Source organism: Macaca thibetana, chromosome 6 (assembly GCF_024542745.1).
Source record: "Macaca thibetana thibetana isolate TM-01 chromosome 6, ASM2454274v1, whole genome shotgun sequence".
NCBI classification, from domain to species: Eukaryota; Metazoa; Chordata; class Mammalia; order Primates; family Cercopithecidae; genus Macaca; species Macaca thibetana.
This window is the reverse complement of record NC_065583.1, coordinates 40,515,798-40,543,774: the sequence shown is the minus strand read 5'-3', so window position 1 is coordinate 40,543,774 and position 27,977 is coordinate 40,515,798. Positions and strand designations below refer to the sequence as shown.

The 27,977-nt window shown below is 42.6% G+C and overlaps 4 protein-coding genes across 4 annotated transcripts; all 4 read left to right on the top strand.

Annotated features, from left to right (window-relative positions):
- The first annotated feature begins 1,224 nt into the window (after positions 1-1,224).
- On the top strand, positions 1,225-5,097 carry PCDHB11 (protocadherin beta 11). The gene has a single exon (XM_050795013.1). It carries the CDS (start codon positions 1,865-1,867, stop codon positions 4,256-4,258), a length of 2,394 nt encoding a protein of 797 aa, XP_050650970.1. The 5' UTR covers positions 1,225-1,864; the 3' UTR covers positions 4,259-5,097.
- Positions 5,098-7,255: 2,158 nt separating this feature from the next.
- PCDHB12 (protocadherin beta 12) lies at positions 7,256-13,145 on the top strand. The gene has a single exon (XM_050795019.1). It carries the CDS (start codon positions 9,932-9,934, stop codon positions 12,317-12,319), a length of 2,388 nt encoding a protein of 795 aa, XP_050650976.1. The 5' UTR covers positions 7,256-9,931; the 3' UTR covers positions 12,320-13,145.
- A 1,234-nt stretch (positions 13,146-14,379) lies between these two features.
- On the top strand, positions 14,380-18,051 carry PCDHB13 (protocadherin beta 13). Its single transcript, XM_050795012.1, has one exon. The coding sequence runs from the start codon at positions 15,157-15,159 to the stop codon at positions 17,551-17,553; it is 2,397 nt and encodes a 798-aa protein (XP_050650969.1). The 5' UTR covers positions 14,380-15,156; the 3' UTR covers positions 17,554-18,051.
- A 153-nt stretch (positions 18,052-18,204) lies between these two features.
- Positions 18,205-27,096, top strand: PCDHB14 (protocadherin beta 14). The gene has a single exon (XM_050795010.1). It carries the CDS (start codon positions 24,311-24,313, stop codon positions 26,705-26,707), a length of 2,397 nt encoding a protein of 798 aa, XP_050650967.1. The 5' UTR covers positions 18,205-24,310; the 3' UTR covers positions 26,708-27,096.
- The last annotated feature ends 881 nt before the right edge of the window (positions 27,097-27,977 follow it).

Sequence of the window (27,977 nt, the reverse complement as noted above, 5' to 3'; positions counted from 1 at the left end):
TGTTCTTTCATCTGCTTCCTATCATCAGATAATTTGTGTATTCACTTATGTATTCTTAGTCTTTGTGAGTTCATACCTTTTGTTAATTTTCTGTCATTTTAGAGGAGGTTAAGAAGAAGGTAGGATAATTGTATAGTCAATCCACATACTATTCAATTTCTACTCTTCTGCACTGATAATTTTTCAACCATGTGTCTAGTTCACATTTTTACGAATGTAATTTGAAATTAGCATTTTTTAAAAAATGCAGATTCTTAGATATCCTACATTCTTCAGAGTATTTTGAGATGTCTAATAGTGGATACCATTGGCAGGTTCCAAGCACCTATTCCAACCATCTCCCTCATTATGTAGCAGCCATGCACTTCGGCTAGGATTGAAACCACCTCACGTTTAAGGGGCAATTTCTGACTGGATTAAAACAAAGGGCCAAAGATGGAGTCTTTAGATTCTGGAACTACAATCTCTACCTTTAATCCTATACATCTTGAGACACTGATTTCTTCAGTAACAGGCTGAAGTGCTCTCAATTGGGCTAATCAGAATGAAGGCTAAGATTTTGTTCTATTATTGAGGAAGAAAATCTCTTCAGCTTCTTGAGCTGAAAAACAAAGCAGATAGCCATAATTGTTGCTGGAATAAATCTTGGGAAACTGAGGGAGGCCAGTCTTAGAAATAAGCCTGCTTTAAATGAAACTAACATGTTTGTGCACTTATTATTTTTTGAGAAGCTGGAACTAAATCAAGGATTCTCATAATGTGTTCTACTCCCAATATCTTACTTTGCTTTCTCGCAGTTCACAATTCTTTGCTACCAAGGAAATCTAAATGAATGCCTTCTTGTGCTATCATAACTATCAAAGTATGTCCCATCTCATGGTTAATCCAGTTTCATATCAAATATGAGAGGACTTCTTTTTTTTTTTTTTTTTTTGAGACGGAGTCTCGCTCTGTCGCCCAGGCTGGAGTGCAGTGGCCGGATCTCAGCTCACTGCAAGCTCCGCCTCCCGGGTTTACGCCATTCTCCTGCCTCAGCCTCCCGAGTAGCTGGGACTACAGGCACCCGCCACCTCGCCCGGCTAGATTTTTGGGTTTTTTTAGTAGAGACGGGGTTTCACCGTGTTAGCCAGGATGGTCTCGATCTCCTGACCTCGTGATCCGCCCGTCTCGGCCTCCCAAAGTGCTGGGATTACAGGCTTGAGCCACCGCGCCCGGCCGTGAGAGGACTTCTAAAATGACCCATGTATACTTTGCATTTTCATTACCACCTAAGGAAAGTCAAGTAGTGATAGAATTTTGTGCAGCTTAATAATATTATTGTTGTTTTATGTTTCCAATCTTCTCAGAAAGATTACAAACCATTGGGGTCCAGGAATCACATCTTGTATTTCTGTATTCACCACAACTAAGCATGTTTGGCTGTGTGGAGAGTAGGGAAAGGTAAATGCTTTAAGATGAATATTAACAGCATATCAAACTAAAGAGAATATGAAATAATTATTATAGAAGATGCAATATATTTGTAATCACTTGAACACGATGAATAAAACAATGTTTGTTTCCGGAGGACATGTAAGTGAATGGAATTTACGTAGCTTTCACCAAACTGTGAAAATCTATGGAGACACTTGGTGGCGCTGCAGGATAACATCGTGAAAAGTAAATTGATCGGATGGTGTTGTGAACACTGATAACCAGTGCACACAGAGAAGCAGAAGACAGAAAGAACAAGCCTTCAAGAGGGTGACTTAGAAGCCATTCAACAGGGTTAAAATCCTTAGACCATAGAGGATTTGGTGGACAAGTCAGAGACTCGTTCCCCAGAACTGAAGCCATTCTTCAAGAAGCCTACAAGAAAGGAGCTATGGAGAACGGAAGAGCATGCACTCAGCAGATAAGGCAAGTCCTGCTTCTCTTTGTTTTGCTGGGAATGTCTCAGGCGGGCGCTGAACCTGGGAGCTTTTCCGTGGCAGAGGAAATGCAGAGCGGGAGTTTTGTAGGCAATCTGGCAAAGGACCTGGGGCTGAAGGTGAGAGAACTGTCCTCACGGGGGGCTCAGGTGGTCTCTAATGATAAGAAACAGCGTTTGCAGCTGGACATAAACACTGGGGATTTGCTCTTAAGTGAAACACTAGACAGGGAGGAGCTCTGTGGTTCCATTCAGCCTTGTGTGCTACATTTCCAGGTGTTAATGAAAAACCCCACGCAGTTTTTACAAATTGAGCTTCAGGTCAGGGATATAAATGATCACTCTCCCATCTTCTTGGAAAAACAAATGCTCCTAGAAATCCCAGAGAACAGTCCTGTTGGTGCTGTGTTCTTACTAGAAAGTGCGAAGGATTTAGATGTAGGAATCAATGCTGTAAAAAGCTACACAATAAGCCCCAACTCTCATTTTCACATTAAAATGAGAGTCAATCCAGACAATAGGAAATACCCCGAGTTAGTTCTGGACAGGGCACTGGATTATGAAGAGCGCCCGGAGCTCAGTTTCATCCTCACTGCTCTGGATGGCGGGTCCCCTCCCAGGTCTGGAACTGCCTTGGTCAAAGTGGTGGTTGTGGACATTAATGACAACTCCCCTGAATTTGAGCAGGCTTTTTATGAGGTGAAGATTCCAGAGAATAGCATCCTTGGCTCACTGGTTTTGACTGTCTCAGCTTGGGATTTAGACTCTGGAACAAATGGTGAAATATGCTACACTTTATCCCATGCTTCAGAAGATATTCGCAAGACATTTGAAATTAATCAAAAGTCTGGAGACATTACTTTAACAGCACTGTTGGATTTTGAAACGATTGAATCATACTCAATAATCATTCAAGCCACAGATGGGGGAGGACTTTTTGGAAAATCTACAGTCAGAATTCAGGTGATGGATGTAAATGACAATGATCCTGAAATCACTGTGTCATCAATTACCAGTCCAATCCCAGAAAATGCGCCAGAGACCGTGGTTATGGTTTTTAGTATCCAAGATATAGACTCTGGGGACAACGGAAGAATTGTTTGTTCCATCCCGGAAGACCTCCCATTCGTGCTAAAATCTTCAGTTGAGAATTATTACACGTTGGAAACAGAGAGACCACTGGACAGAGAGAGCACAGCCGAGTACAGAATCACCATCACTGTCACTGACTTGGGGATACCCAGGCTGAAAACGGAGTACAACATAACTGTGTTGGTCTCCGACATCAATGACAACTCCCCCACCTTCACCCAAACCTCCTACACCTTGTTCGTCCGCGAGAACAACAGCCCCGCCCTGCACATCGGCAGCGTCAGCGCCACAGATAGAGACTCGGGCACCAATGCCCAGGTCACCTACTCGCTGCTGCCGCCCCAGGACCCGCACTTGCCCCTCGCCTCCCTGGTCTCCATCAACACAGACAATGGCCACCTGTTTGCCCTCAGGTCGCTGGACTACGAGGCCCTGCAGGCCTTCGAGTTCCGCGTGGGCGCCACGGACCGCGGCTCCCCGGCGCTGAGCAGCGAGGCGCTGGTGCGCGTGCTGGTGCTGGACGCCAACGACAACTCGCCCTTCGTGCTGTACCCGCTGCAGAATGGCTCCGCGCCCTGCACAGAGCTGGTGCCCCGTGCTGCCGAGCCGGGCTACCTGGTGACCAAGGTGGTGGCGGTGGACGGCGACTCGGGCCAGAACGCCTGGCTGTCGTACCAGCTGCTCAAGGCCACGGAGCCCGGACTGTTCGGTGTGTGGGCGCACAATGGCGAGGTGCGCACCGCCAGGCTGCTGAGCGAGCGCGACGCAGTCAAGCATAGGCTGGTGGTGCTGGTCAAGGACAATGGCGAGCCTCCGCGCTCGGCCACCACCACGTTGCAAGTGCTCCTGGTGGACGGCTTCTCCCAGCCCTACCTGCCTCTCCCAGAGGCGGCCCCGGCCCAGGCCCAGGCCGACTCGCTCACCGTCTACCTGGTGGTGGCGTTGGCCTCGGTGTCTTCGCTGTTCCTCTTGTCGGTGCTCCTGTTCGTGGCGGTGCGGCTGTGCAGGAGGAGCAGGGCGGCCTCTGTGGGTCGCTGCTCGGTGCCCGAGGGTCCCTTTCCAGGGCATCTGGTGGACATGAGCGGCACCGGGACCCTGTCCCAGAGCTACCAGTATGAGGTGTGTCTGACAGGAGGCTCCGGGACAAATGAATTCAAGTTCCTAAAACCGATTATCCCTAATATCCAGGCAAAAGGTCCTGGGAAGAATAGTGAAGAAAACCCCACCTTTCGAAATAGCTTTGAATTTAATTTTTAGTAAGAATACTATTTACATTTTCATGTACTTTTTTAGTTTTATAGAACCATATCAATATTATTTAATTTAAAACTAGTTACATTATTATGCAATACAACTAATCGTATTTTTAATTTTTTCTTTTCTTTCCCCACTTTTTTTTTTTGACCTAGTCTCTTTCTGTCACCCTGGCTGGAGTGCAGTGGTGTGATCTCAGCTCACTGCAACCTCCGCCTTTCGGGTTCAAGCAGTTCTCCTGCCTCAGCCTCCCGAGTAGCTGGCATTACAGGCGCCCACCACCACGCCCGGCTAAAATTTTTTTTTTTTTTTTTAATCTTTAGTAGACTTGGGGTTTCACCATGTTGGACAGGCGAGTCTCAAACTCTTGACCTCATGATCCACCCGACTTGGCCTCCCAAGGTGCTGGGAATACAGGCGTGAGCCACTGCGCACCCAGCATTTTTTTTTTTTTTAAATACAGAGTCCTAAGCCACCCAGACTGGAGGTCAGTGGCAGGATCTCAGCTCACTGCAACCTCTGCCTCCTGGGCTCAAGCGGTCAGCTCACCTCAGCCTCCAAGTAGCTAGGACTACAGGTGTGCGCCACTGTGCCGGTTACTTTCTGTATTTTTTGTAGAAACGGATCGTCACAACATTTCTTAGGCTGGTGTTTAACTTCTGAGCTCAAGCGATGCACTCCCCTCAGCCTCCCAAAGTGCTGGGATTACAGGCGGCCAGGCTATTTTCAATTTTCACTTATTGCATATCATTGTGAATAACATTGTAAATCCTTTTTATATTAAGTCACAGGTAGTTAATCCATTTCTAATAAATAATTTTAAGGTTTTAATCCTTTCCAAGTGTACAGTACTCTAGAACACTGACTTTGATTTTTCTCTTGGGTGTTTTGTTTCGTTTTGTTTTGTTTTTTGAGACAATGTTTCGCTCTTGTCACCCAGGCTGGAGTGCAATGGCGGGGTCTCCAAAAAAAAAAAAAAAAAAAAAAAAAAAAAAAAAAAGAAAGAAAGAAAGAAAAGAAAAAAACCAGTATTTTCTTTAATTTCCAGACTCCTTCTATTGAGTGGCTTCTTCTAGAATTACCTCAATACTTCTAAATGATATGTTTTCGCTGTTAAATCTTGCAACTCCATTTTGCATTTTAATCACTTCTTGCTATGGATTTTAAAAAATGATTTAACTTTCTTTCCAACTAATGTAAACCAATATAAGCACTGCACATTCCCTTTCTCCTATTCTCCCAATAAAATTGTTACAGTTGTTGTTGTTGTTGTTGTTGTTTTTGGCAGAGTCTTACTCTGTAGCCCAGATTGGAGTACAGTGGTGTGATCTCACCTCACTGTAACCTCTGCCTCCCGGGTTCAAGTGGTTCTCCTGCCTCAGCCTCCTGAGTAGCTGGGATTACAGGCACCCACCACCACACCTGGCTAAGTTTTGTAGTTTTAGTAGAGATGGGGTTTCACCATGTTGGTCAGGCTCGTCTTGAACTCCTGACCCCAGGTGATCCACCCACCTCAGCCTCCCAAAGTGTTGAGATTACAGGCGTGAGCCACCGTGCCCAGCCTACAGTTTTTTTTAAGTTAAACTAATAGTGTTCATATTGCTAAGGTTTCTTCAAAATATACATTAGTGTAGGTGTGATTAAATTTCCTTTCTCGAGAAACATTTTTCCTAGAACTGAAAATTGTTTTGTACTTACCTAATTTTCCATTTACTAATATTAGTTTCTTTACATTCTCTAATTTGAATCTCTTTCTTCTCAAAATATTCAAATGTATCCGATACCCATCAATTATTTTTATTTCTTGGTGATCTTTCACCCAGATCTCTACTTCATTCATACTGGTTGCTCTATAGGCTGTCACCCTAGGACTTTAAAAAATATTTTTCTTTATTGGTCTTCTTTTATAAGATCCAGTATATTCTTCTTTCTTAGTTTACTCTCCTATTTTGTTGATGCACATCTCTCAGTACCTTCATAAAAATGGATACAGAGGAAGTAAAACTTTTTGAGAGCTTATTTTGTTATTTTCTTTTTTAATTTGATTGATAGTTTGGGCATAACATTCTAGGTTGAAAATAATTTTCCCTCAGATTTCAAAAACACTGCTCCTTTTATTGACTGCATATAGAATTGCTGTTCAGAAGACTGATTCCATTCTGATTCCTATGTCTTTTTATGTGATTCCCCTCACCCTTTTTTTCTTTCTTTCTGGGAGCATTTAAAAAATTCCCCTGGTCTTCTGAAAATACCTTAGTACTGGCTCTTTATTGATTAATCTGGTCATATGGCTATGCCCTGTTCATGTTTATCTTTTTCTTTTTCTTCTTTTTCTTTTATCTTTTTTCTTTTTTTCTTTTTTAACACAGCCTGGTAACTGTGTTACCCAGGCTGGAGTGCAGTGGCTATTCATAGGCACAATCATAGCACCCTGCAGCCTCTAACTCAAGAGCTACTCCTGCCTCAGCCTTCCAAGTAGCTGTGACTACAGGCATATGCTAGACCCCTTGGCTGACGTTCAGATTATCAATTTTATTTCTGAGAAATTTTGGTTGGGCATGGTGACTCACACCTGCAATCCCAGTACTTTGAGAGGCTGAGGCAGGAGGACTATTTAAGGCCCCCAGTTTGAGACCACCCTGGGCAACATAGAGAGAATCTATCTCTATACAAAAACAATTTTTAAGAGGAATTTTCTTGGTATGTTTTACTCATAATTTCTCCCCTGAGCTTTCTGGATTCTCACTTCAACAAAAATCTCAGTTAAATATTAGACCTCCTAGATTTACTCTATGAAACTCTAAGCCTTTTTTCCTTTCTTATTTTTTCTTTGCCTCTCATTCCATTTTTTGGACAATTTATTTAATCACTCCATCTTTCATATTTAAGTTTTTCTTTATGACTGACAAATACTTTTAAGAGTTGTTTTTGGTTCTCTGAATGTTTTTCATGGTATCCTGTCATAGATTTATAAATGTAATATTTTCTCTCATTTATAATTAATCTTTTCTTTAAAAATGCATTATGTAGTATTGTTATTATTATCCATTTTAAAAGTGAAAGTGAGTCTAAGGGGAGTTGAGAACTTGTCCAAGGTAATATAGCTAGTGAGGAGCACTTAAGTCATAATCTAGTCTTCATCTTACAATAGGAATACATACTTCACACAGTTACTATTTAGATTAAATGGATAAATGCATTATGAGACATTTAGAACAAAGGGTAGCGTAGAGTAAATACTAAATAAATATTAGCTTTTATTAGATTTTCTTTCTCTGGGAATATTAATCAGACATTTTGAAAGGCTTTCTTCTGTTTTCTATATTATTGTTCCTTCTTTTTTCTTGGTGGTAGTGATGGTGGTAGTTTTGGTCTTTCTATGTCATGTTACGGGCATCTCCTCAAATGCCTTGGCTATCTTCTCATATTTTAGAAGGATGATAATATCAAAATGTTGACAATCAACTCTGTGAGCAAACAGTACCTGTTGATGGCAGGGCTTCATTCTAATATAACCATGCTAGGATAAGGCAATTACCTTATGAGACACCAAATATTAATATGTGTCTTTACTTGGGGCTTTCATATTCTCCAGGTTAGAATGCTACAATATTCACTGTGTGGGGATGAACTAGGGGTCAGGCATATACCTTGTGTCCTACAGTCTAAGAGTATTGCATGAAAAAGGACTAGAAGTCTAACCATGCAAAATGCAAAGGTTTCCTTACTCTCCCTATTTTCAATTTGACACCTCACAATTGTGCTCAGGCTGTGCCTAGATCCCCAAGACTAGAGAAAGTTCCATTAAATTTGTCCAGAGAATAAACTTTCTATTTTCTGGTTGTGAGTTACATTTCTGTCTATGTAGGGTGATGAGAAGAATAGAGAATTCAATTATCCTCTACACATACTTCCAACTGATAACTTTTTTTCCATCCTTAACTGACTTCAGTTTTCTTAAATACCTGGTTCCTCCAAATCTTGGCTTAAATGAGATTGTGTTTCTTGTGAGTATCTTCAATGAAGGAATTTTACTTTAGGGGCATTTTTTGGAACTGCTAAGTCAATTGCTCTTCCACCTGCTTTGCTTTCTGTATTAGAAAAATATGTGTGTTTACTTGTGTATTCTTAATCTTCATTAGTTCCCATTTTAATTACTTTTCTGTCATTTTAGTGTGTATTTTTTTTTAAAAAAGAGAGGTTAATTGTGTATGGTCAATCCATCACTTTTCAACTTTTGCCTTTCTGTACCAATTACTATTTAAATCATGTATCCAGCTTACATTTTTAAGAATATTAATTGAATTTAACATTTTAAAATCCAGACTTATTGGATTCTTCTTCCATCCATTCTTAGCGCACGTTAAGACTTTCTATAGTGAACATCACTGATGAGCCCTTAGCATCTATTCCAAACAATCTCCCTCATTATGTACCAATGATTTACTTTGGCTAGGACTGAAACCATCCCAAGCTTAAGAGGTGGTCCCAGACAGGATTAAAACAAAGTAATGGCCAGAGATGGGTCTTTAGATTCTAGGGCTAAAATCTCCAAGTATAATTCTATACCTCTTGAAACAATGATTGCTTCAGTCACAGGCACATGATCTTACTTGGTCTAATCAGAGTGAAAGTTAGGTTTTTGTTCTATGTTTAGGGATAGACTCTTACTTTCTCTTCGTGGGCTGAAAGAGAAAACAGATAGCTACAATTGGGACTACAATAAATTTTGGGAACCTGGGGCAATTCAGCTTTAGGAATTAGAGTCTACTTTAAATGAAACTAACTTGCTCGTGCTTGTGTACTTATCAATTTTTTGTAAATTATGAAAAACTGAAACTAAATGATAGGTTTACATAATATGTTCCACCCCAATCTCTTGCTTCATTTTCTACCTGTTCACAATTCATTGCTATTAAGGAAATCTATGGAAATGCCTTTTTATGCTGTCATAATGACCTAAATTTGCCTCATCACATGGTTAATGCAGTTTCATAACTTCAGAAAGGACTTTTGAGATCACCTTCCCTTTCCCTTACCATGTAAGGAAAGCCAAGTAGTAATAGAGTTTCATTCAGCTCAACAATTAGTTATGCCCTGCTTGTTTCAGGCTTACAATTGTCTCAGAAATACTACGAATTCCTGGGGACCAGGGATCACATCTTGTATCTGTATTCACCACAATCGAGCACACTTGGTTGTGAGGAGAGTGGGGAAAGACACTGAATAAATGCTTTAAAACAAATACAAACATCATCACAAACTATAAAGAATATAAAACGATTATTAAGGAAGATATAATATATTTTTAATTACTTAAACAGAAGGAATTATTTAAATGCAATATTTGCTTCTGGAGGACATTTACGTAAATAAAATTTAGGTAGTGTTCATCAAACTGTGAAAATCTGTGGAGTCGCGTGGTGGCGCTGCAGGATAATACCAAGAAAAAAATTACCCTGGAGGATGTTGTAGACGCTGTTATCCAGTACACGGAGAGAACTGGGAAGACAGAAAGAACAATCCTTTAAGGGACAACCTAGAAGCCATTCAACAAGGTTAAAATCTTTAGGCTTCCGATGATTTGGTAGACAGATCAGAGGCACGTTTCCCACAACTGCGAAGTGGTGCTGAGGCAATTCTGCAAGAAGATTTTGGAGTTTTGGAAAAGAAGCTATGGAAAACGGAGGGGCAGGCATTCTGCAGATAAGGCAAGTCCTGCTTTTCTTTGTTTTGCTGGGAATGTCTCAGGCGGTATCTGAAACTGGGAGTTTTTTGGTGATGGAGGAATTGCAGAGTGGGAGCTTTGTAGGAAATTTGGCAAAGACCCTGGGACTGCAGGTGAGTGAGCTGTCTTCACGGGGGGCTCAGGTGGTTTCTAATGATAACAAAGAGTGTTTGCAGCTGGATACAAACACTGGGGATTTGCTCCTGAGCGAAATGCTAGACAGGGAGGAGCTCTGTGGCTCCAATGAGCCTTGTGTGCTGTATTTCCAAGTGTTAATGAAAAACCCCACGGAGTTTTTACAAATTGAACTCCAGGTCAGGGATATAAATGATCACTCTCCCATCTTCTTGGAGAAAGAAATGCTCTTAGAAATCCCAGAGAACAGTCCTCTTGGTACTGTGTTTTTGCTTGAAAGTGCGAAGGATTTAGATGTAGGAATCAATGCTGTAAAAAGCTACACAATAAATCCGAACTCTCATTTCCACATTAAAATAAGAGTCAATCCAGATAATAGGAAATACCCTGAGTTAGTTCTGGACAAGGCGCTGGATTATGAAGAGTGCCCGGAGCTCAGTTTCATCCTCACTGCTCTGGATGGCGGGTCCCCTCCCAGGTCCGGAACTGCCTTAGTCAGGGTGGTGGTTGTAGATATTAATGACAACTTCCCTGAGTTTGAGCAGGCTTTTTATGAGGTGAAGATTCCGGAGAATAGCACCCTTGGCTCGCTGGTTGTGACAGTCTTGGCTTGGGATTTAGACTCTGGAACAAACAGTGAACTATCCTATACATTTTCCCATGCCTCAGAAGATATTCGCAAGACGTTTGAAATTAATCAAAAGTCTGGAGACATTACTTTAACAGCACCTTTGGATTTTGAAACGATTGAATCATACTCAATAATCATTCAAGCCACAGATGGGGGAGGACTTTTTGGAAAATCTACAGTCAGAATTCAGGTGATGGATGTAAATGACAATGCTCCTGAAATCACTGTGTCATCAATTACCAGTCCAATCCCAGAAAGCACACCAGAGACCGTGGTTATGGTTTTCAGGATACGAGACAGAGACTCTGGGGACAACGGAAAGATAGTTTGTTCTGTCCCGGAAGACCTCCCATTCGTGCTAAAATCTTCCGTAAATAATTACTACACTTTGGAAACAGAGAGACCACTGGACAGAGAGAGCAGAGCCGAGTACAACATTACCATCACCGTCACCGACTTGGGGACACCCAGGCTGAAAACCGAGTACAACATAACCGTGCTGGTCTCCGACGTCAATGACAACGCCCCCGCCTTCACCCAAACCTCCTACACCCTGTTCGTCCGCGAGAACAACAGCCCCGCCCTGCACATCGGCAGCGTCAGCGCCACAGACAGAGACTCAGGCACCAACGCCCAGGTCACCTACTCGCTGCTGCCGCCCCAGGACCCGCACTTGCCCCTCGCCTCCCTGGTCTCCATCAACACAGACAACGGCCACCTGTTCGCCCTCCGGTCGCTGGACTACGAGACCCTGCAGGCCTTCGAGTTCCGCGTGGGTGCTGCAGACCGCGGGTCCCCCGCGCTAAGCAGCGAGGCGCTGGTGCGCGTGCTGGTGCTGGACGCCAACGACAACTCGCCCTTCGTGCTGTACCCGCTGCAGAACGGCTCCGCGCCCTGCACAGAGCTGGTGCCCCGGACGGCCGAGCCGGGCTACCTGGTGACCAAGGTGGTGGCGGTGGACGGCGACTCGGGCCAGAACGCCTGGCTGTCGTACCAGCTGCTCAAGGCCACGGAGCCCGGGCTGTTCGGTGTGTGGGCGCACAATGGCGAGGTGCGCACCGCCAGGCTGCTGAGCGAGCGCGACGCGACCAAGCACAGGCTAGTGGTGCTAGTCAAGGACAACGGCGAGCCTCCGCGCTCGGCCACCACCACGCTGCACTTGCTCCTGGTGGACGGCTTCTCCCAGCCCTACCTGCCTCTCCCAGAGGCGGCCCCGGCCCAGGCCCAGGCCGACTCGCTCACCATCTACCTGGTAGTGGCGTTGGCCTCGGTGTCGTCGCTGTTCCTCTTGTCGGTGCTCCTGTTCGTGGCGGTGCGGCTGTGCAGGAGGAGCAGGGCGGCCTCTGTGGGTCGCTGCTCGGTGCCCGAGGGCCCCTTTCCAGGACATCTGGTGGACGTGAGCGGCACCGGGACCCTGTCCCAGAGCTACCAGTATGAGGTGTGTGTGACTGGAGGCTCCGGGACAAATGAGTTCAAATTTCTGAAACCAATTATCCCCAACTTCCTACTCCACAGCACACGTAGGGAAGTTGAAGAAAACCCCCCATTTCAGAATAATTTGGTTTTCTGATAAAGAATGAAAAATAAATCCTGTGTTTATGAATACATTTATAATTAGGAATTTATTGTGAGGTGCCCGTAAAGTAGTATTTTTGGTCACTTCAAATATGTACTCTTTAAGTCAAGAAATTTCTTTACATAGGAAAGGATCCAGATTTAGTATCAAGAACCCTTCACAAAGCATGAAATGTATATGTGTAATGTTTTATGTCAAACAATTATGCTTAATATAAAGTCTATTAAATGGTAAGTCTTGTTTGAGATATTTTAAATTGCTTTCCATTGTTTTCAATATTTACCATGACTTTCGTTTTCTGAGTTGATTAGAATGCTGTTGGAGTATACTACCTTAGTTTCAGAAGCATAGATTGTAATGTACCTTTTTAGACCTTATTTTTTTAAAACACTCGTTTTATGGATCATACACTATTTTCACACTTTTAATCTTAGAAGAAACATATGTGGCATGGTATTTTAGGAATAACCAAATAGATGGTCTCAGAGACTCAGTAAGATCACTAAGGTCCACTAACTAATAAGTGACAAAACTGAGCATCCATCCTGGATCTGTCTGACTCTGAGTCAGTGGCTTTGCTCCAATTCCATACTGTTTTCTGTCATTAGATATCACCTGGCAAGTTTCTGCCTAACTAAAGAGAAGAAATGTTTTTATCACATTCATACTACTGTTCAATCTTTATTTAGAAATAATCTTTATCTATGATTTCATTTTCTCATAAACCAATAATCTTGCTTTTCTGGGTAAATTTTCAGCTATTATTACTAATGCTGTGATCTGTCTAAATCTCAAGTAAAAAACAAAATTGAAAGAGCAACCTGTGCCTTCTCGTTGTGTCCTGAACATATAACTTCCATTTCACAGAAATGATTAATGGTCCTGATTAGGAATAGTACATAATTTTGATTGCATTATTAGTTAATTATTTTCTTCACATTGTTGTATATTTTCAGAGTCACCCATACTTACATTTGTAATACATTTTCCTGATTTGAGAATTTGTTTTTAACAGTTTTCTATTACCTGTACGGCACTGCTGAATCAGGAAAACTTAAGAAAAAGAATAGTTTTAAATGTGTAATATCAAAGAGAAATATAGATGATCATTAAGTTTTTGGAAATTCTAGGGAGTTAAGGAGAAGCATTATTTGTTTAAAAATATGTAACTGATTCTTATTTTTAAAATAGGTAATTTTGGCATAGTTGTGTTCTGAATATATTATAAACTAGTGCTGGTAACTCTAAGAAAGCTAGTATTACTGCATATCACTGGTGGGATAGAACCTAAGGACAAAAAACTCACAGTAGTAAAATCTAAAATTGCTTTCATGATCTCAGGGTAAAATTATCCAATTTCTCTGACAAATAAATGGCATTAGAAATAAGAGGAGTGAAGTTTACACAAAGAAAAATCTCAAGAGATCTAGCAATCAAATACAATGTGTGGATCTTGTTTGGATCTTGATTGAAACAACAGCAATGACTTTGAAAAACTTGGAAAAGTTTGAATATAGATGGGTATTAAATAATATTAACTTATTTTTTAGGTATGATAATGGCATTGTACTTAAGGGTATTTTTAGAGTCATTTAAAATCATGATGCATTTAAAGAAATATATAATGACGTATTTGTGGGTGAAAATTCAGTTTGTCTGGGATGTGAAAATGTTGAAGGGATAGAGTCAAGAATTATGGGAAAACATTGATAATTGTTGAAGCTAGTACTGAGTCCTTGGAGGTTCATTACACTCCTCTCTTCTATGAGATTTGAAAAATTTCAAAATAATTTCTTTTAATTGATGCTGTTGGAAGTGCAGGTAACAAAAAAGGACATCCTTCCCAGAAACAAAATCACCACTGCTGTTACACATATTGTCTCTGTTTAGACAAACTCTCCAGCTTTTCCTTGTTCATTTCCCTTCATTATTGGACATAACTTCTCTACCTGAGATAGTCATGCTCCTGTATTCTTCTACCATTTGAATTTTGAGGTGTTTTTCTAGTTATAGTAATGGATTTATGCTAGACTTATGATGGATTTATGCCACCAAGATTCAGCTACTTGATGGCATCAAATTGCTTTATACTTGGTATATAGTTTATTTTTAAGGTTAATCTCTCTTTGCATCAGATTCCTCATGTGTAAGGTGGGGAATTCACAACAGCCCTATGTGGTAGGTGCTATTATTATCCTCATTTCACAGACGAGCAAACTAAAGCAGAGAGGTTAAATAATTTGTTCGAGGTTCACAGCTACTAATTATTCCTATGGTTTATGGAAATAAAAGTGTAAACATCTAAAAGTTAACTATGTTAACTACAATTATATTTGAAATTTTCTGCATATATTTTTTTGCCAAGCTAGACTGTTACCTAAATATTTCCTTTTTGCCCAAAACTCAGTTAGCATTGTTGAAAGACTAATGTAATTTCTCCTTCGGGCAGTTCTCTGCTCAGTAAGGTCCGGCGATATTAACGGTGGTGTTGTAACCTTACATAGTCCCAGGGTACATACAGGCAGAGTTGGGAATATTACATCTATTATCATCTCACAAAATGTAACATTCTGTAAGGACGCGTGGTGGCGCTGCAGGATAAGAAGGTACAAACCAGAACCGCAGCTGCAGCTGCATTAACCGGCAAAAGCAGCAGAACCTGGAAGCCCACGGGAAGCTTGGATGCCAAAGAGAAGACGGCTGGGTCCTCTGAAGAGGACTATTCTCTGCAATATTTCTGAGGTATCTGTGGAATAACCACAGCCTCAGATACTGGGGACTTTACAGTCCCACAGAACCGTCCTCCCAGGAAGCTGAACCCACCAAGAACAATGGAGGCCAGCGGGAAGCTCATTTGCAGACAAAGGCAAGTCCTTTTTCACTTTCTCCTTTTGGGCTTCTCTCTGGCGGGCGCGGCGGAACCTAGACGCTATTCTGTGGTGGAGGAAACAGAGGGCAGCTCCTTTGTCACCAATTTAGCAAAGGACTTGGGTCTGGAGCAGAGGGAATTCTCCAGGCGGGGGGTTAGGGTTGTTTCTAGAGGGAACAAACTACATTTGCAGCTCAATCAGAAGACCGGGGATTTGTTGCTCAATGAGAAATTGGACCGTGAGGATCTGTGTGGTCACACAGAGCCCTGTGCGCTACATTTCCAAGTGTTGCTAGAGAGTCCCTTTGAGTTTTTTCAAGCTGAACTACAGGTAATAGACATAAACGACCACTCTCCAGTATTTCTGGACAAAGAAATGTTGGTGAAAGTGTCAGAGAGCAGTCCTCCTGGGACTACGTTTCCTCTGAAGAATGCTGAAGACTTAGATGTAGGCCAAAACAATATTGAGAACTATATCATCAGCCCCAACTCCTATTTTCGGGTCCTCACCCGCAAACGCAGTGATGGCAGGAAATATCCAGAGCTGGTGCTGGACAAAGCGCTGGACCGAGAGGCAGAAGCGGAACTCAGGTTAACACTCACAGCACTGGATGGTGGCTCTCCGCCCAGATCTGGCACTGCTCAGGTCTACATTGAAGTCCTGGATGTCAACGATAATGCCCCTGAATTTGAGCAGCCTTTCTATAGGGTGCAGATCTCTGAGGACAGTCCAATAGGCTTCCTGGTTGTCAAGGTCTCTGCCACGGATGTAGACACAGGAGTCAACGGAGAGATTTCCTATTCACTTTTCCAAGCTTCAGATGAGATAAGCAAAACTTTTAAGGTCGATTCCTTGACAGGAGAAATTGAACTAAAAAAACAACTCGATTTCGAAAAACTTCAGTCCTACGAAGTCAATATTGAGGCAAGAGACGCTGGAACCTTTTCTGGAAAATGCACCGTTCTGATTCAAGTGATGGATGTGAATGACCATGCCCCAGAAGTTACCATGTCTGCATTTACCAGCCCAATACCTGAGAACGCGCCTGAAACTGTGGTTGCACTTTTCAGTGTTTCAGATCTTGATTCAGGAGAAAATGGGGAAATAAGTTGCTCCATTCAGGAGGATCTACCCTTCCTCCTGAAATCCGCGGAAAACTTTTATACCCTACTAACGGAGAGACCACTAGACAGAGAAAGCAGAGGGGAATACAACATCACTATCACAGTCACTGACTTGGGGACCCCTATGCTGAAAACACAGCTCAATATAACCGTGCTGGTCGCCGATGTCAATGACAACGCCCCCGCCTTCACCCGAACCTCCTATACCCTGTTCGTCCGCGAGAACAACAGCCCCGCCCTGCACATCGGCAGCGTCAGCGCCACAGACAGAGACTCAGGCACCAACGCCCAGGTCACCTACTCGCTGCTGCCGCCCCAGGACCCGCACCTGTCCCTCACCTCCTTGGTCTCCATCAACGCGGACAACGGCCACCTGTTCGCCCTCAGGTCTCTGGACTACGAGGCCCTGCAGGGGTTCGAGTTCCGCGTGGGCGCTTCAGACCGCAGCTCCCCGGCGCTGAGCAGCGAGGCACTGGTGCGCGTGCTGGTGCTGGATGCCAACGACAACTCGCCCTTCGTGCTGTACCCGCCGCAGAACGGCTCTGCTCCATGTATCGAGCTGGTGCCCCGGGCGGCCGAGCCCGGCTACCTGGTGACCAAGGTGGTGGCGGTGGACGGCGACTCGGGCCAGAACGCCTGGCTGTCGTACCAGTTGCTCAAGGCCACGGAGCTCGGGCTGTTCGGTGTGTGGGCGCACAATGGCGAGGTGCGCACCGCCAGGCTGCTGAGCGAGCGCGACGCGGCCAAGCACAGGCTGGTGGTGCTGGTCAAGGACAATGGCGAGCCTCCACGCTCGGCCACCGCCACGCTGCACGTGCTCCTGGTGGACGGCTTCTCCCAGCCCTACCTGCCTCTCCCAGGGGCGGCCCCGGCCCAAGCCCAGGCCGACTCGCTCACCATCTACCTGGTGGTGGCGTTGGCCTCGGTGTCGTCGCTCTTCCTCTTGTCGGTGCTCCTGTTCGTGGCGGTGCGGCTGTGCAGGAGGAGCAGGGCGGCCTCGGTGGGTCGCTGCTCGGTGCCCAAGGGCCCCTTTCGAGGGCATCTGGTGGACGTGAGCGGCACCGGGACCTTATCCCAGAGTTACCAGTATGAGGTGTGTCTGGCAGGAGGCTCAGGGACAAATGAGTTCAAGTTCCTGAAGCCTATTATCCCCGACTTCCCTCCCCAGTGCCCTGGGAAAGAAATACAGGGAAATGCTACCTTCTCCAATGACTTTGGGTTCAATATTCAGTGACCATAGTCGACTTTTATATTCCATAGGTATTTTACTTTATGGCATTTCTATGCCAATGTTTATTTCCCCCAATTTGTGTGTATTTAAAACTGTACTGATTTACTCTTGATTTTTCTCATGTTCTTTCTCCCTTTGCTATTAAGTGAACATTCACTTTTATTCCCGGTTCTTAAAAGATGGCAATTCATTCTTTAACCTAGATGGTCTTAAATTGTAATTAATTTGCCTCCCTAAAGAGCAATACCAAATCACATTTTTTTTCATGCCCCTATCTTTAGTTGAACTTCACCCACTGTTATGCTTATGGTAAAATTAAATAGAGCAATTTGGAAGGGATTCACATTTTCCAGCATTTCTTCATTTCTCTTTTTTTCAGCCTTAAAATAATGATTGGTATTCAGATATATAATTTTTCTTTTTTTTTAATCCAGTGCATTTTTAGTTAACCTTTAACTATGCTTTTTGCTTTCAAAAATAAACCAGGAAACCTATATTCTATGATACAACTGTAAGTGTTATCACTTGATTCGAAAGGGTCAGAAGACCAGTTTCTCAGTATCCTTTCCTCATTCATCCTGGAGAGGATCGTGCAGGCACGTTAATATTGTGGCCACTCACAGAATCTGGGAATATGAAGTTACAATTTTTAAATTAATGTACCAAAGCTTTAATGCAATCTAGTCAAATGCAGATGCATGTGTCCAAATAATTCGTATAGCATAAATTGGAGTTGTGTGCTAATGTGTAAATTTTTTTGCCTGTAATATCATAGAATTTAATGTATATACACCAGAAACTACTTTTCAGACTCTTTTCTACTGCAACCAATAGTTAAGATTATATTTTACATATTTTGAAACACACAAAATAGAAAGAAATGCTTGTGAACAATGCTTAGTCTTTTTATGATATAATTTGAAATTACCTATATATTTCATTCTATTCAATTTTCAGATGTGGTCATGATCCACTAAGTTTATTTAATGGTATACTAATGGGTAGTAACCCAAAGTTTGAAAACCACTTTTCTCAGACATATAGAAGTATACCAGATGTTGAACATTGATAGTATCAAAAGAGTCCTTTAGGGTTCTAATTTAAAAAAAAAAAAATTCAAACCATTGTAGAGGAGTAGTTTTGTCTCATGTTAAACCACTCTACCCTTTAAGGATCTGACACACTGTGCAAGAAAAAGACTTCAAGGTTGGAGGAGATTTTCCATGACTTTTATCAACAAATCTAAAGTCTATGTTGTGGGAGAAAAATGTAGGATAACAAAATGAGTAAAAGTATAGAGGCAAAAAAAGTGTGTGTATGAAAGAGACGGAGCAAGCATGGGAAAGAGGATATTCATGGGGATGAGTAAAATGACTACTTTCAGTGCCACAGACTAGACTCAATTGCTTCTCTTATTTTATTTTTTGAGACAGGGTCCTTCCTGTTCTGTCACCCACACTGGAGTGCAGCGGTGTGATCTCCACTCACTGCAACCTCCACCTCCCGGGCTCAAGCAATCCTCCCACCTCAGCCTCCCTAGTACGCAGGACTATAGGCGCAGGCCACCACACCCACTAATTTTTGCATTTTTAGTGGAGACAAGGTTTCATCATATTGCCCAGACTGGTCTACAACTCCTAAGCTCAAGCAATCTGCCTGCCTCAGCCTCCCAAAGTGCTGTGATTACAGGTGTGAGCACCTGGCCTCAACTGCTTCTTGAAAATATTTTAAAATTTTATCTTAACATTGTAGAGGGACTGGGTATTAGTCAGTTGATAATGCCAAGGAGAGTAATCTCTTTTTATGGCATATCTAAGACAACCTAGTGTTTATACTTCTTGCTAAGATTTCACTACCAGTTCTGTTGAACTGTGTCGACTGAGTAATTACTCTTTTCTTTTTTTCTGTTTTCTTTCTTTGTTTATTTTTTAGAGACAGAGTCTCAGTCACCTAGGCTGGAGTGCAGGGGTGCAATCATGGCTCACTGAATCCTTGAGCTCCTGGGCTCAAGCAATCCTCCTGCTGCAGCCTCCCAAGTAGCTGGGACCACAGGCACATGCCACCACCCCCAGGTTTTTAAAAAGATTTTTGTAGAGATGGGTTCTCATTATGTTGCCCAGGCTGGTCTTGAACTCCTGGCCTCCAAAGGTGGGATTTATTCTAGCAGCTTCCCTGTGATCTTCTCACATCTACTGGTGGAGGGGGAAAGAATAGTTCAAACAGCTCAGACAGAAAATCTAGCAGGTGCAACAGTGGAGAAAAGGGCCAAGTACTTGTCCTATTACTTCCAGTTTTTCTAGATAGATGAGCAGCAGGACTCCTCTCTTTATAAAAAGAACTATGAGTTTCCTGGCTCTAATGAAGAGTGACCAGGCATTCAGGAACTTAAATGCCGAGATACATATAACCAACGAATTCTCCTAGAATGTATTGCTAAAAACGAATTTTGCTCTTATAGTTCAAAGACCTCATTTATAGTTATACTTAAAACAGTGCATAGGAATCAAGCTGTATCAGCCAATTTTATATGAAAGAACTATAGGTTGTAAGTAACTTAGAACATAATTTTATATCTAGAGGGGGTTAAAGGACACAGAAAATAGAGACACAAGAGATGGTCCAGCCTTAGAGAATGGATTCTCTTGAAAACACTTACAAAAAAAAAACAGGTGTTTTTTTGTTTGTTTGTTTGTTTTTTGTTTTGTTTTGTTTTGTTTGTGCGTTTTTGGAAATAGGCAAAAGTATGGGGGAAAAGGGACATAGGACATTTTATCTTACAAACACATTGTTCTCTTTATCTTTCTATTTCAAGTTCTGCCAACACTCCTGGGCCCACTGATTAATCTAACAACTTGACCTCTCAGTCCCTAAGTCTTTACCTCTACTCCTATTATTCAGTCATTAACGCGTTGGCTACATATTGTACTTTTCCCCACCAAGAAACTGTCATATGATATAATAATTTCAGCTATCTCCCTGTGAGAGCACAATTGTCTATGCCTATAACCTTCTCATTCTGCTGTTCCTATCATGTCTTGTCTTTAACCTTATCAGGAGCTCCATTCCATGATGCTGATACTACCTATCAAATGCTCCTGTTTTAATTTCCTTCCTAACCAGTTGATTTCCTGGCTTACCGTTCACAGTTACTCTCATGCCCATATTCTCAATTCCCTTGTTCAATTTTCCTTCACTCAAACCACCTGATGAAACTCCAGCCCAGATGAATATAGTCCTCCTCCTCTCTTACACATGGGGTGCTGCACTCTATAAGACCAAACTTACAAAATTAGCAATACCACTGCCACTATAAATGTATAATATTCAAACCTAATTGGGCTTCTGAGACCAAAAACTCCTTTTATAATTTTTCTAACGAGCTTTATTTTCTATTCTCCACAACAACTATTTTAAACCTACTTATCTTACTTTAAACTTCTTACCCTACCACTTGCATACCCTGTTTTATCAGATGAACTTGCCTAATACCTTATTGAGAAAATAGAATCCATCAGCTAGAAATTCATTTTCCTGTCCCCTACTCCACAGCTTTAACAGCATCTGTATCTATATTTTTCACCTGCTGAGGTCCCTCCCACTGGTCTAAATCCAATCCCTTCACACATTGCCTGGATCCCATCTTTAACAACTTTTCTAGGGGACCTGCATTATCCCTTCTGTATCTTAATTTTCTCCTTCCCTACTGAACATTACACATTGGCATTTTAAGTATATTCAAGTTTCTCTAGTCTTTAAAATATCCTCTGAGTGAATTCTTCTCCAGATACCAATGTATTTCTTATTCCTTTTACAACCTTTTCATTCTTTACAAATTTCTTGAGAGCCTGGCTGCAGTGAGCCAGTGAGCCTGGGTGACAGATAGAGACCCTGTCTCAAAAAAAAAATTGTCGAAAGAGTGGTCTACTTTATTTTTGCTTCCTCATCCCTCTCACTTTGCACCAAAGTACAATCTAATTTTCATCACAACCATTCTACTGAAACTGCTGTTGCAAAGGTTATCAAAGATTTCCATATAAGTTAAGTAAGATTATACTGTGGAACCAACGTGATGCAATGAAACAGTGGCTTGTAAACATGTCACTCTTTTTCACATGACAGTACCAATGTAAAAATTATTAGGTAGGTAAGGCAGCTTTGATCCTCACAGTCCTTGCGAAACGAAATTTTCTTTCAAGTAATTTCTTCAACATTCCCTATGGCAATACAATCTGCATGGGTGTAGCTGGGTCACTGCCACATCTGGGTCACTGCCACATCTGGGTTCTAGCTCGCTTGGAAGAAAGAGGCATATTCAGATGACTTTTGTTCTATAACTGGAAGAGGCAGACAGAAATTCTGCTCACAATCCATCTGTGAGAACTTAATTCACTTGGCCACACTCAAATACAGGAGAGGCTGGGATGCACAATCTACCTTCATGGCCACATACCTGGGTACAGTTCTATTACTATAGAAGCAAGGGAAAACAGATTTTGTCAGACATCTATCAGAATCCTCCACAATGACCATCTTTTTAAGTCCAATGGATAATTGTCATGCTTATTTTTCTTGACTTTTCTGAGGCATTTGCAGCTGTCGATCTTCCTCGTCTCCTTAAAATGCTATTTGCTTTTGATTTCATGATTTTGAACTCTGAGCCTTCTTTATCTTTTCAGATATGCTTCTTGCCCTGTCTCCTCTAAATGAAGATGTTTCTCACACTTCTGTGCCAAGCCTCTTCTATACTTATTTGACACACTTCTGCTTGGTTATCCTAGAGCATTCATGGTTTCAATCACCATATATATATATACACATATATACTGATGAATCCCAAAGTTCATATCGTCAGCCCAGGTTTATTTCCTATGCTTTGGTTATAGGCAAACACACACACACACACACACACACACACACACACACACAAACACACAAACACACATCCTACAGGCGCTTACCTCAATATCAGCATGTTCAAAACTGACACTTCATCTTTTTGCACCCCAATCATGTTTTTTTAGCATTCCCTGTCCTAGCAAATGACACCACTAGTCATCGAGTTTCCCAGTCCAGAGGTGTGATATCATCTCTGAGTCTTTCCCCTTTTTCTCCCCATGCAACCTATCAACCAACAGTTGAAAATATTTCATCTCCTCATACCTTTCTACTCATCCCTCTTCTCTCTATCCGCACTGGCATTATCCTCTTCCAGACTACCATCATCTCTTATCTGATCTCCTTGATTCTCCAGTCATTCCCCCTGAAATTAATTCTCCATACTTCAGCCAAACTGATTTTTTAAATGCAGATGTGATCATGTTAATCAGACATTTAAAACCCATCTTTGTACTTGAATTACATTTAGGATAAATGCAAGAACACATGATATGACCTGTATAATGATTCACATTCTCACCCTGCTTTCAACCCTAATTTCATTATTAGACCCTCCCTTTCCACAGTTTTTAAAGTCCAAGGCATAATTCACTTCTCTGTGTTCCTCAAAATGCCCATCTGAAATATTCCTCCTTCTCCTGGCTAGTTCCTTCAGATCACAATGTATTATTCATTACGACAGGAAAGCTTTCACTGATGTCCCAAGTCCTATTTAGATCTTAATTATTTTATTTTTGACAGACACTTAACCAGCACTTACAAACCACTTGGTAAATATTAATTCACTAGATGCCTATGATAATAATCATGGGAGGCAAATATTATTATTACCCCATTTTACAGGTGAGGAAACAAAGATATCTATAACTTGCCCAAGCTTATAGTGAGTCACATAACCAGGATTCTAATATTGATAATTTGGTTCCAGATCCCATATTCCTAAGCACTAAAGTATGCAGCCCATAGGTACAAGAGGCCCTTTCTAGATATTTCTATATTACTTTTTACAAATGCATACATTATGACATACTTCATTTACTTGTCTGCCAATTTTTCTAGCTTGTGAGCTCCATAAGAGCAAGGATTATCTCTAGCTTATTTGTGCCATGTCCTTCTTTGTATTTTCAAAATATGAAAGTGAAAAAAGTAATGACATTACTAACTATGATTGACAACAAGTATTTACAAGAGTGAAGGAGAGAATATATTTGTAATTACTCAAGAAATGACTTAAATAAAAAATTATTTCTTCAGTTCAGAATATTTTAACAGATCCTTTAGTGTCGAGCATTCAAAACAGTGATAATGCAGTGTATAGACATTTTCTGGATTCAAATTCAAACAAACCATCAGCAAAGGACGTTTTGGAGAGAACTGGGGAAAACCAAATGCAGGATAAATTACATCGAGGAATTATTGCTCAAGTTGTTGATTGTGAACGTTATATTGCAATTATCTTTTAGAATGCCTTATCTATTAGAAATACTTAGTGAAGTATTTAAAGGTAAAAAAAAAATGTTGTCTGGGATTTGTTTTGAATGTTCCGGATGTATTTATGATTTACTTTTTCAAAGAGGAAAACTTTTTAATGAAAAAAAAAAGAAAAAGAAAAAAAAGAAAAACATAGAGACACATGGTGGCGCTACAGGATAAGACGAAAACTGTACATAGGCTGGCACAGTGAGCTTCGCTATTCAGAACAGAAAGCATCCAACCCACTGAAAAGACAGGCATTAAAGGAGCTTTGCCTACAGAGCTGCTGGAGGATACACTGTCCAGGGGGTTCCTATTAAAAACCAGAGCTTCAGCTTCCAAAATTAGGGCTGAGCTTCAATTTTTCCACAAGAGGTTGCCTAAAGGAACCATGGAGATCAGAGGGTCACTCGATCTACGAAAAAGGCAAGTTCTAATATTCCTTGTTTTGCTGGGATTGTCTCGGGCAGATACTGAATCTGCACACTATTCTGTGGCAGAGGAAACAGAAATTGGCTCCTTTGTGGCTAATCTAGCGAGGGACCTAGGGCTGGGGGTGGAGGAGCTGTCTTCACGTGAAGCCCGGGTAGTGTCTGATGATAATAAAAAGTATTTGCACCTTGATTTGCTGACTGGGGATTTGCTCCTAAATGAGAAACTAGACCGAGATGAGCTGTGTGGCTCCACCGAGCCCTGTGTGCTGCATTTTCAGGTGGTTTTGGAAAACCCTTTACAGTTTTTTCGGGTTGAGCTGCATGTCAAAGACATAAATGATCACTCCCCTACATTCCTAGACAAGGAAATACTTATTAAAATATCAGAAGGTACCACTATTGGAACTACATTCCTAATGGAGAGTGCTCAAGATTTGGATGTCGGAAGCAACAGTCTCCAAAACTACACAATTAGCCCCAATTCTCACTTCCACATTAAAATTCCAGACAGTAGTGACAGAAAGATATACCCAGAGCTGGTCCTAGATAGAGCTTTAGATTATGAACAGGAAGCTGAACTCAGATTAACACTCACAGCACTGGATGGTGGATCCCCGCCCAAGTCTGGGACAACTTTGGTTCTCATTAAGGTGTTGGACATCAATGATAATGCCCCTGAGTTTCCTCAGAGTCTCTATGAGGTGCAAGTCCTCGAGGATAGACCCATTGGCTCCTGGATTGTCACCATCTCAGCTAAGGATCTGGATGCAGGAAACTATGGGAAAATATCTTACACATTTTTCCATGCATCAGAAGATATTCGTAAAACATTTGAAATTAATCCAATATCTGGGGAAGTTAATTTGAGATCACCCCTGGATTTTGAAGTGATACAGTCCTACACTATAAATATTCAGGCAACAGATGGTGGGGGTCTTTCAGGAAAATGCACCCTTCTAGTTAAAGTTATGGATATAAATGACAATCCACCAGAAGTGACCATATCATCGATTACAAAGAGAATTCCAGAGAACGCCTCAGAGACTCTAGTAGCTCTTTTTAGTGTAGTAGACCAAGACTCTGGAGACAATGGGAGGATGATTTGCTCTATTCAAGATAACCTCCCCTTTTTCCTGAAACCGACCTTCAAGAACTTTTTCACTTTAGTTTCTGAAAAAGCACTGGACAGAGAGAGCCAAGCAGAGTACAACATCACGATCACCGTCACAGACTTGGGGACCCCCAGGCTGAAAACCGAGTACAACATAACCGTGCTGGTCTCCGACGTCAATGACAACGCTCCCGCCTTCACCAGAACCTCCTACACCCTGTTCGTCCGCGAGAACAACAGCCCCGCCCTGCACATCGGCAGCGTCAGCGCCACAGACAGAGACTCAGGCACCAACGCCCTGGTCACCTACTCGCTGCTGCCGCCCCAGGACCCGCACCTGCCCCTCGCCTCCCTGGTCTCCATCAACACAGACAACGGCCACCTGTTCGCCCTCCGATCGCTGGACTACGAGGCCTTGCAGGAGTTCGAGTTCCGCGTGGGCGCCACAGACCGCGGCTCCCCGGCGCTGAGCAGCGAGGCTCTGGTGCGCGTGCTGGTGCTGGATGCCAACGACAACTCGCCTTTCGTGCTGTACCCGCTGCAGAACGGCTCCGCGCCCTGCACCGAGCTGGTGCCCCGGACGGCCGAGCCGGGCTACCTGGTGACCAAGGTGGTGGCGGTGGACGGCGACTCGGGCCAGAACGCCTGGCTGTCGTACCAGCTACTCAAGGCCACGGAGCCCGGGCTGTTCGGTGTGTGGGCGCACAATGGCGAGGTGCGCACCGCCAGGCTGTTGAGCGAACGTGAGGCGGCCAGGCATAGGCTGGTGGTGCTGGTCAAGGACAATGGCGAGCCTCCGCGCTCGGCCACCGCCACGCTGCACGTGCTACTGGTGGACGGCTTCTCGCAGCCCTACCTGCCTCTCCCTGAGGCGGTCCCCGCCCAGGCCCAGGCCGACTCGCTCACCGTCTACCTGGTAGTGGCATTGGCCTCAGTGTCGTCGCTGTTCCTCTTGTCGGTGCTCCTGTTCGTGGCGGTGCGGCTGTTCAGGAGGAGCAGAGCTGCCTCGGTGGGTCGCTGCTCGGTGCCCAAGGGCCCCTTTCCAGGACATCTGGTGGATGTGAGCGGCACCGGGACCCTATCCCAGAGTTACCAGTACGAGGTGTGTCTGACAGGAGGTTACGGGACAAATGAGTTCAAATTTCTGAAGCCGATTATCCCCAATTTTCAAGTTCATGACACTGGTAAGAATATGGGGGAAATTGAGAACTTTCGAAATAGCTTTGGATTTAACATAGAATAAAACAATTTATTTTAAATTTCTAATTTTTAGTTATTTTTTGCAAGCTGATGGTACTTTTTGCATAATCTTTTGTGGATTTTTGGTTGTATTGTAGTTGCATGCATGATTATAGCTCTTGTTTTTCTCACAGTTTCTTTAAAAATCTTTATTAGTGGCTATAATGACATGGAAATGTAATCTGTGTTTTTTGGTTTTTCATTTATTTGGTCAAAATGTTATATTAATGGAGTTATTGCTATTTTTGCTGTGATAATGGTATCGTTATGTAAGACAATGTTCTCAATTATTTGGATATGCAAACTAAAGTATTAAGAGCTAATGTCATTATATATGTAACTTAAATCTAGACACCATCAAAACATAAAGTAAAAATAAAAAGTGTTGCTGAATCTGGGTCGAAAATATAGTGCATTTATCACACTATTCTCTCTGAAAATGTTCTTTAAAAAGGATAAAAAAGATGCTATCCCTCCATTTTCAGTTCTGGAGAACCTTATAAGTTTTTCAAATATTTACTTTATGATGAAACTTAAGTGGTCACATTGGAAATTATCAATTTCTTAAGTAATTTTTTCTGTAACTACTTTTGTTGATAATCCTGTTGTGGAGGAAGAGTCTTATAATGCTCTGGGCTTTGCTGTCACTCTTTAGTTTTCTTAATTTAATTTTATTTATTTATGTGTTTTTTTTTTTTTTTTTTTTTTTTTTTTTTTGAGACGGAGTCTCGCCCTGTCGCCCGGGCTGGAGTGCAGTGGCCGGATCTCAGCTCACTGCAAGCTCCGCCTCCCGGGTTCACGCCATTCTCCTGCCTCAGCCTCCCGAGTAGCTGGGACTACAGGCGCCCGCCACCTCGCCCGGCTAGTTTTTTTTTTTTTTGTATTTTTAGTAGAGACGGGGTTTCACCGTGTTAGCCAGGATGGTCTCGATCTCCTGACCTCGTGATCCGCCCGTCTCGGCCTCCCAAAGTGCTGGGATTACAGGCTTGAGCCACCGCGCCCGGCCTATTTATGTTTTTTGAGACAGGGTCTCATTCCATTGCCCTGGCTGGAATGCAGTGGCACCGTCATGGCTCACTGCAGCCTTGACTTCCTGGGTTCAGGTGATTCTCCTGCCTCAGACTCCTGAGTAGCTGGGACCAGTGGCACAGGCGACCATAGCCCGGCTAATTCTTTTGTAATTTTTTTGTACAGACGGAATATTGCCATGTTTTCCAGTCTGGTCTGGAACTCCTTGGCTCAAGAGATCTGCCCACCTTAGCTAGTCTTTTGTC

Excerpts from the sequence above, each read along its gene's own strand:
- PCDHB11 (XM_050795013.1), top strand. The coding sequence starts at position 1,865 with ATGGAGAACGGAAGAGCATGCACTCAGCAGATAAGGCAAGTCCTGCTT.
- PCDHB12 (XM_050795019.1), top strand. The coding sequence starts at position 9,932 with ATGGAAAACGGAGGGGCAGGCATTCTGCAGATAAGGCAAGTCCTGCTT.
- PCDHB13 (XM_050795012.1), top strand. The coding sequence starts at position 15,157 with ATGGAGGCCAGCGGGAAGCTCATTTGCAGACAAAGGCAAGTCCTTTTT.
- PCDHB14 (XM_050795010.1), top strand. The coding sequence starts at position 24,311 with ATGGAGATCAGAGGGTCACTCGATCTACGAAAAAGGCAAGTTCTAATA.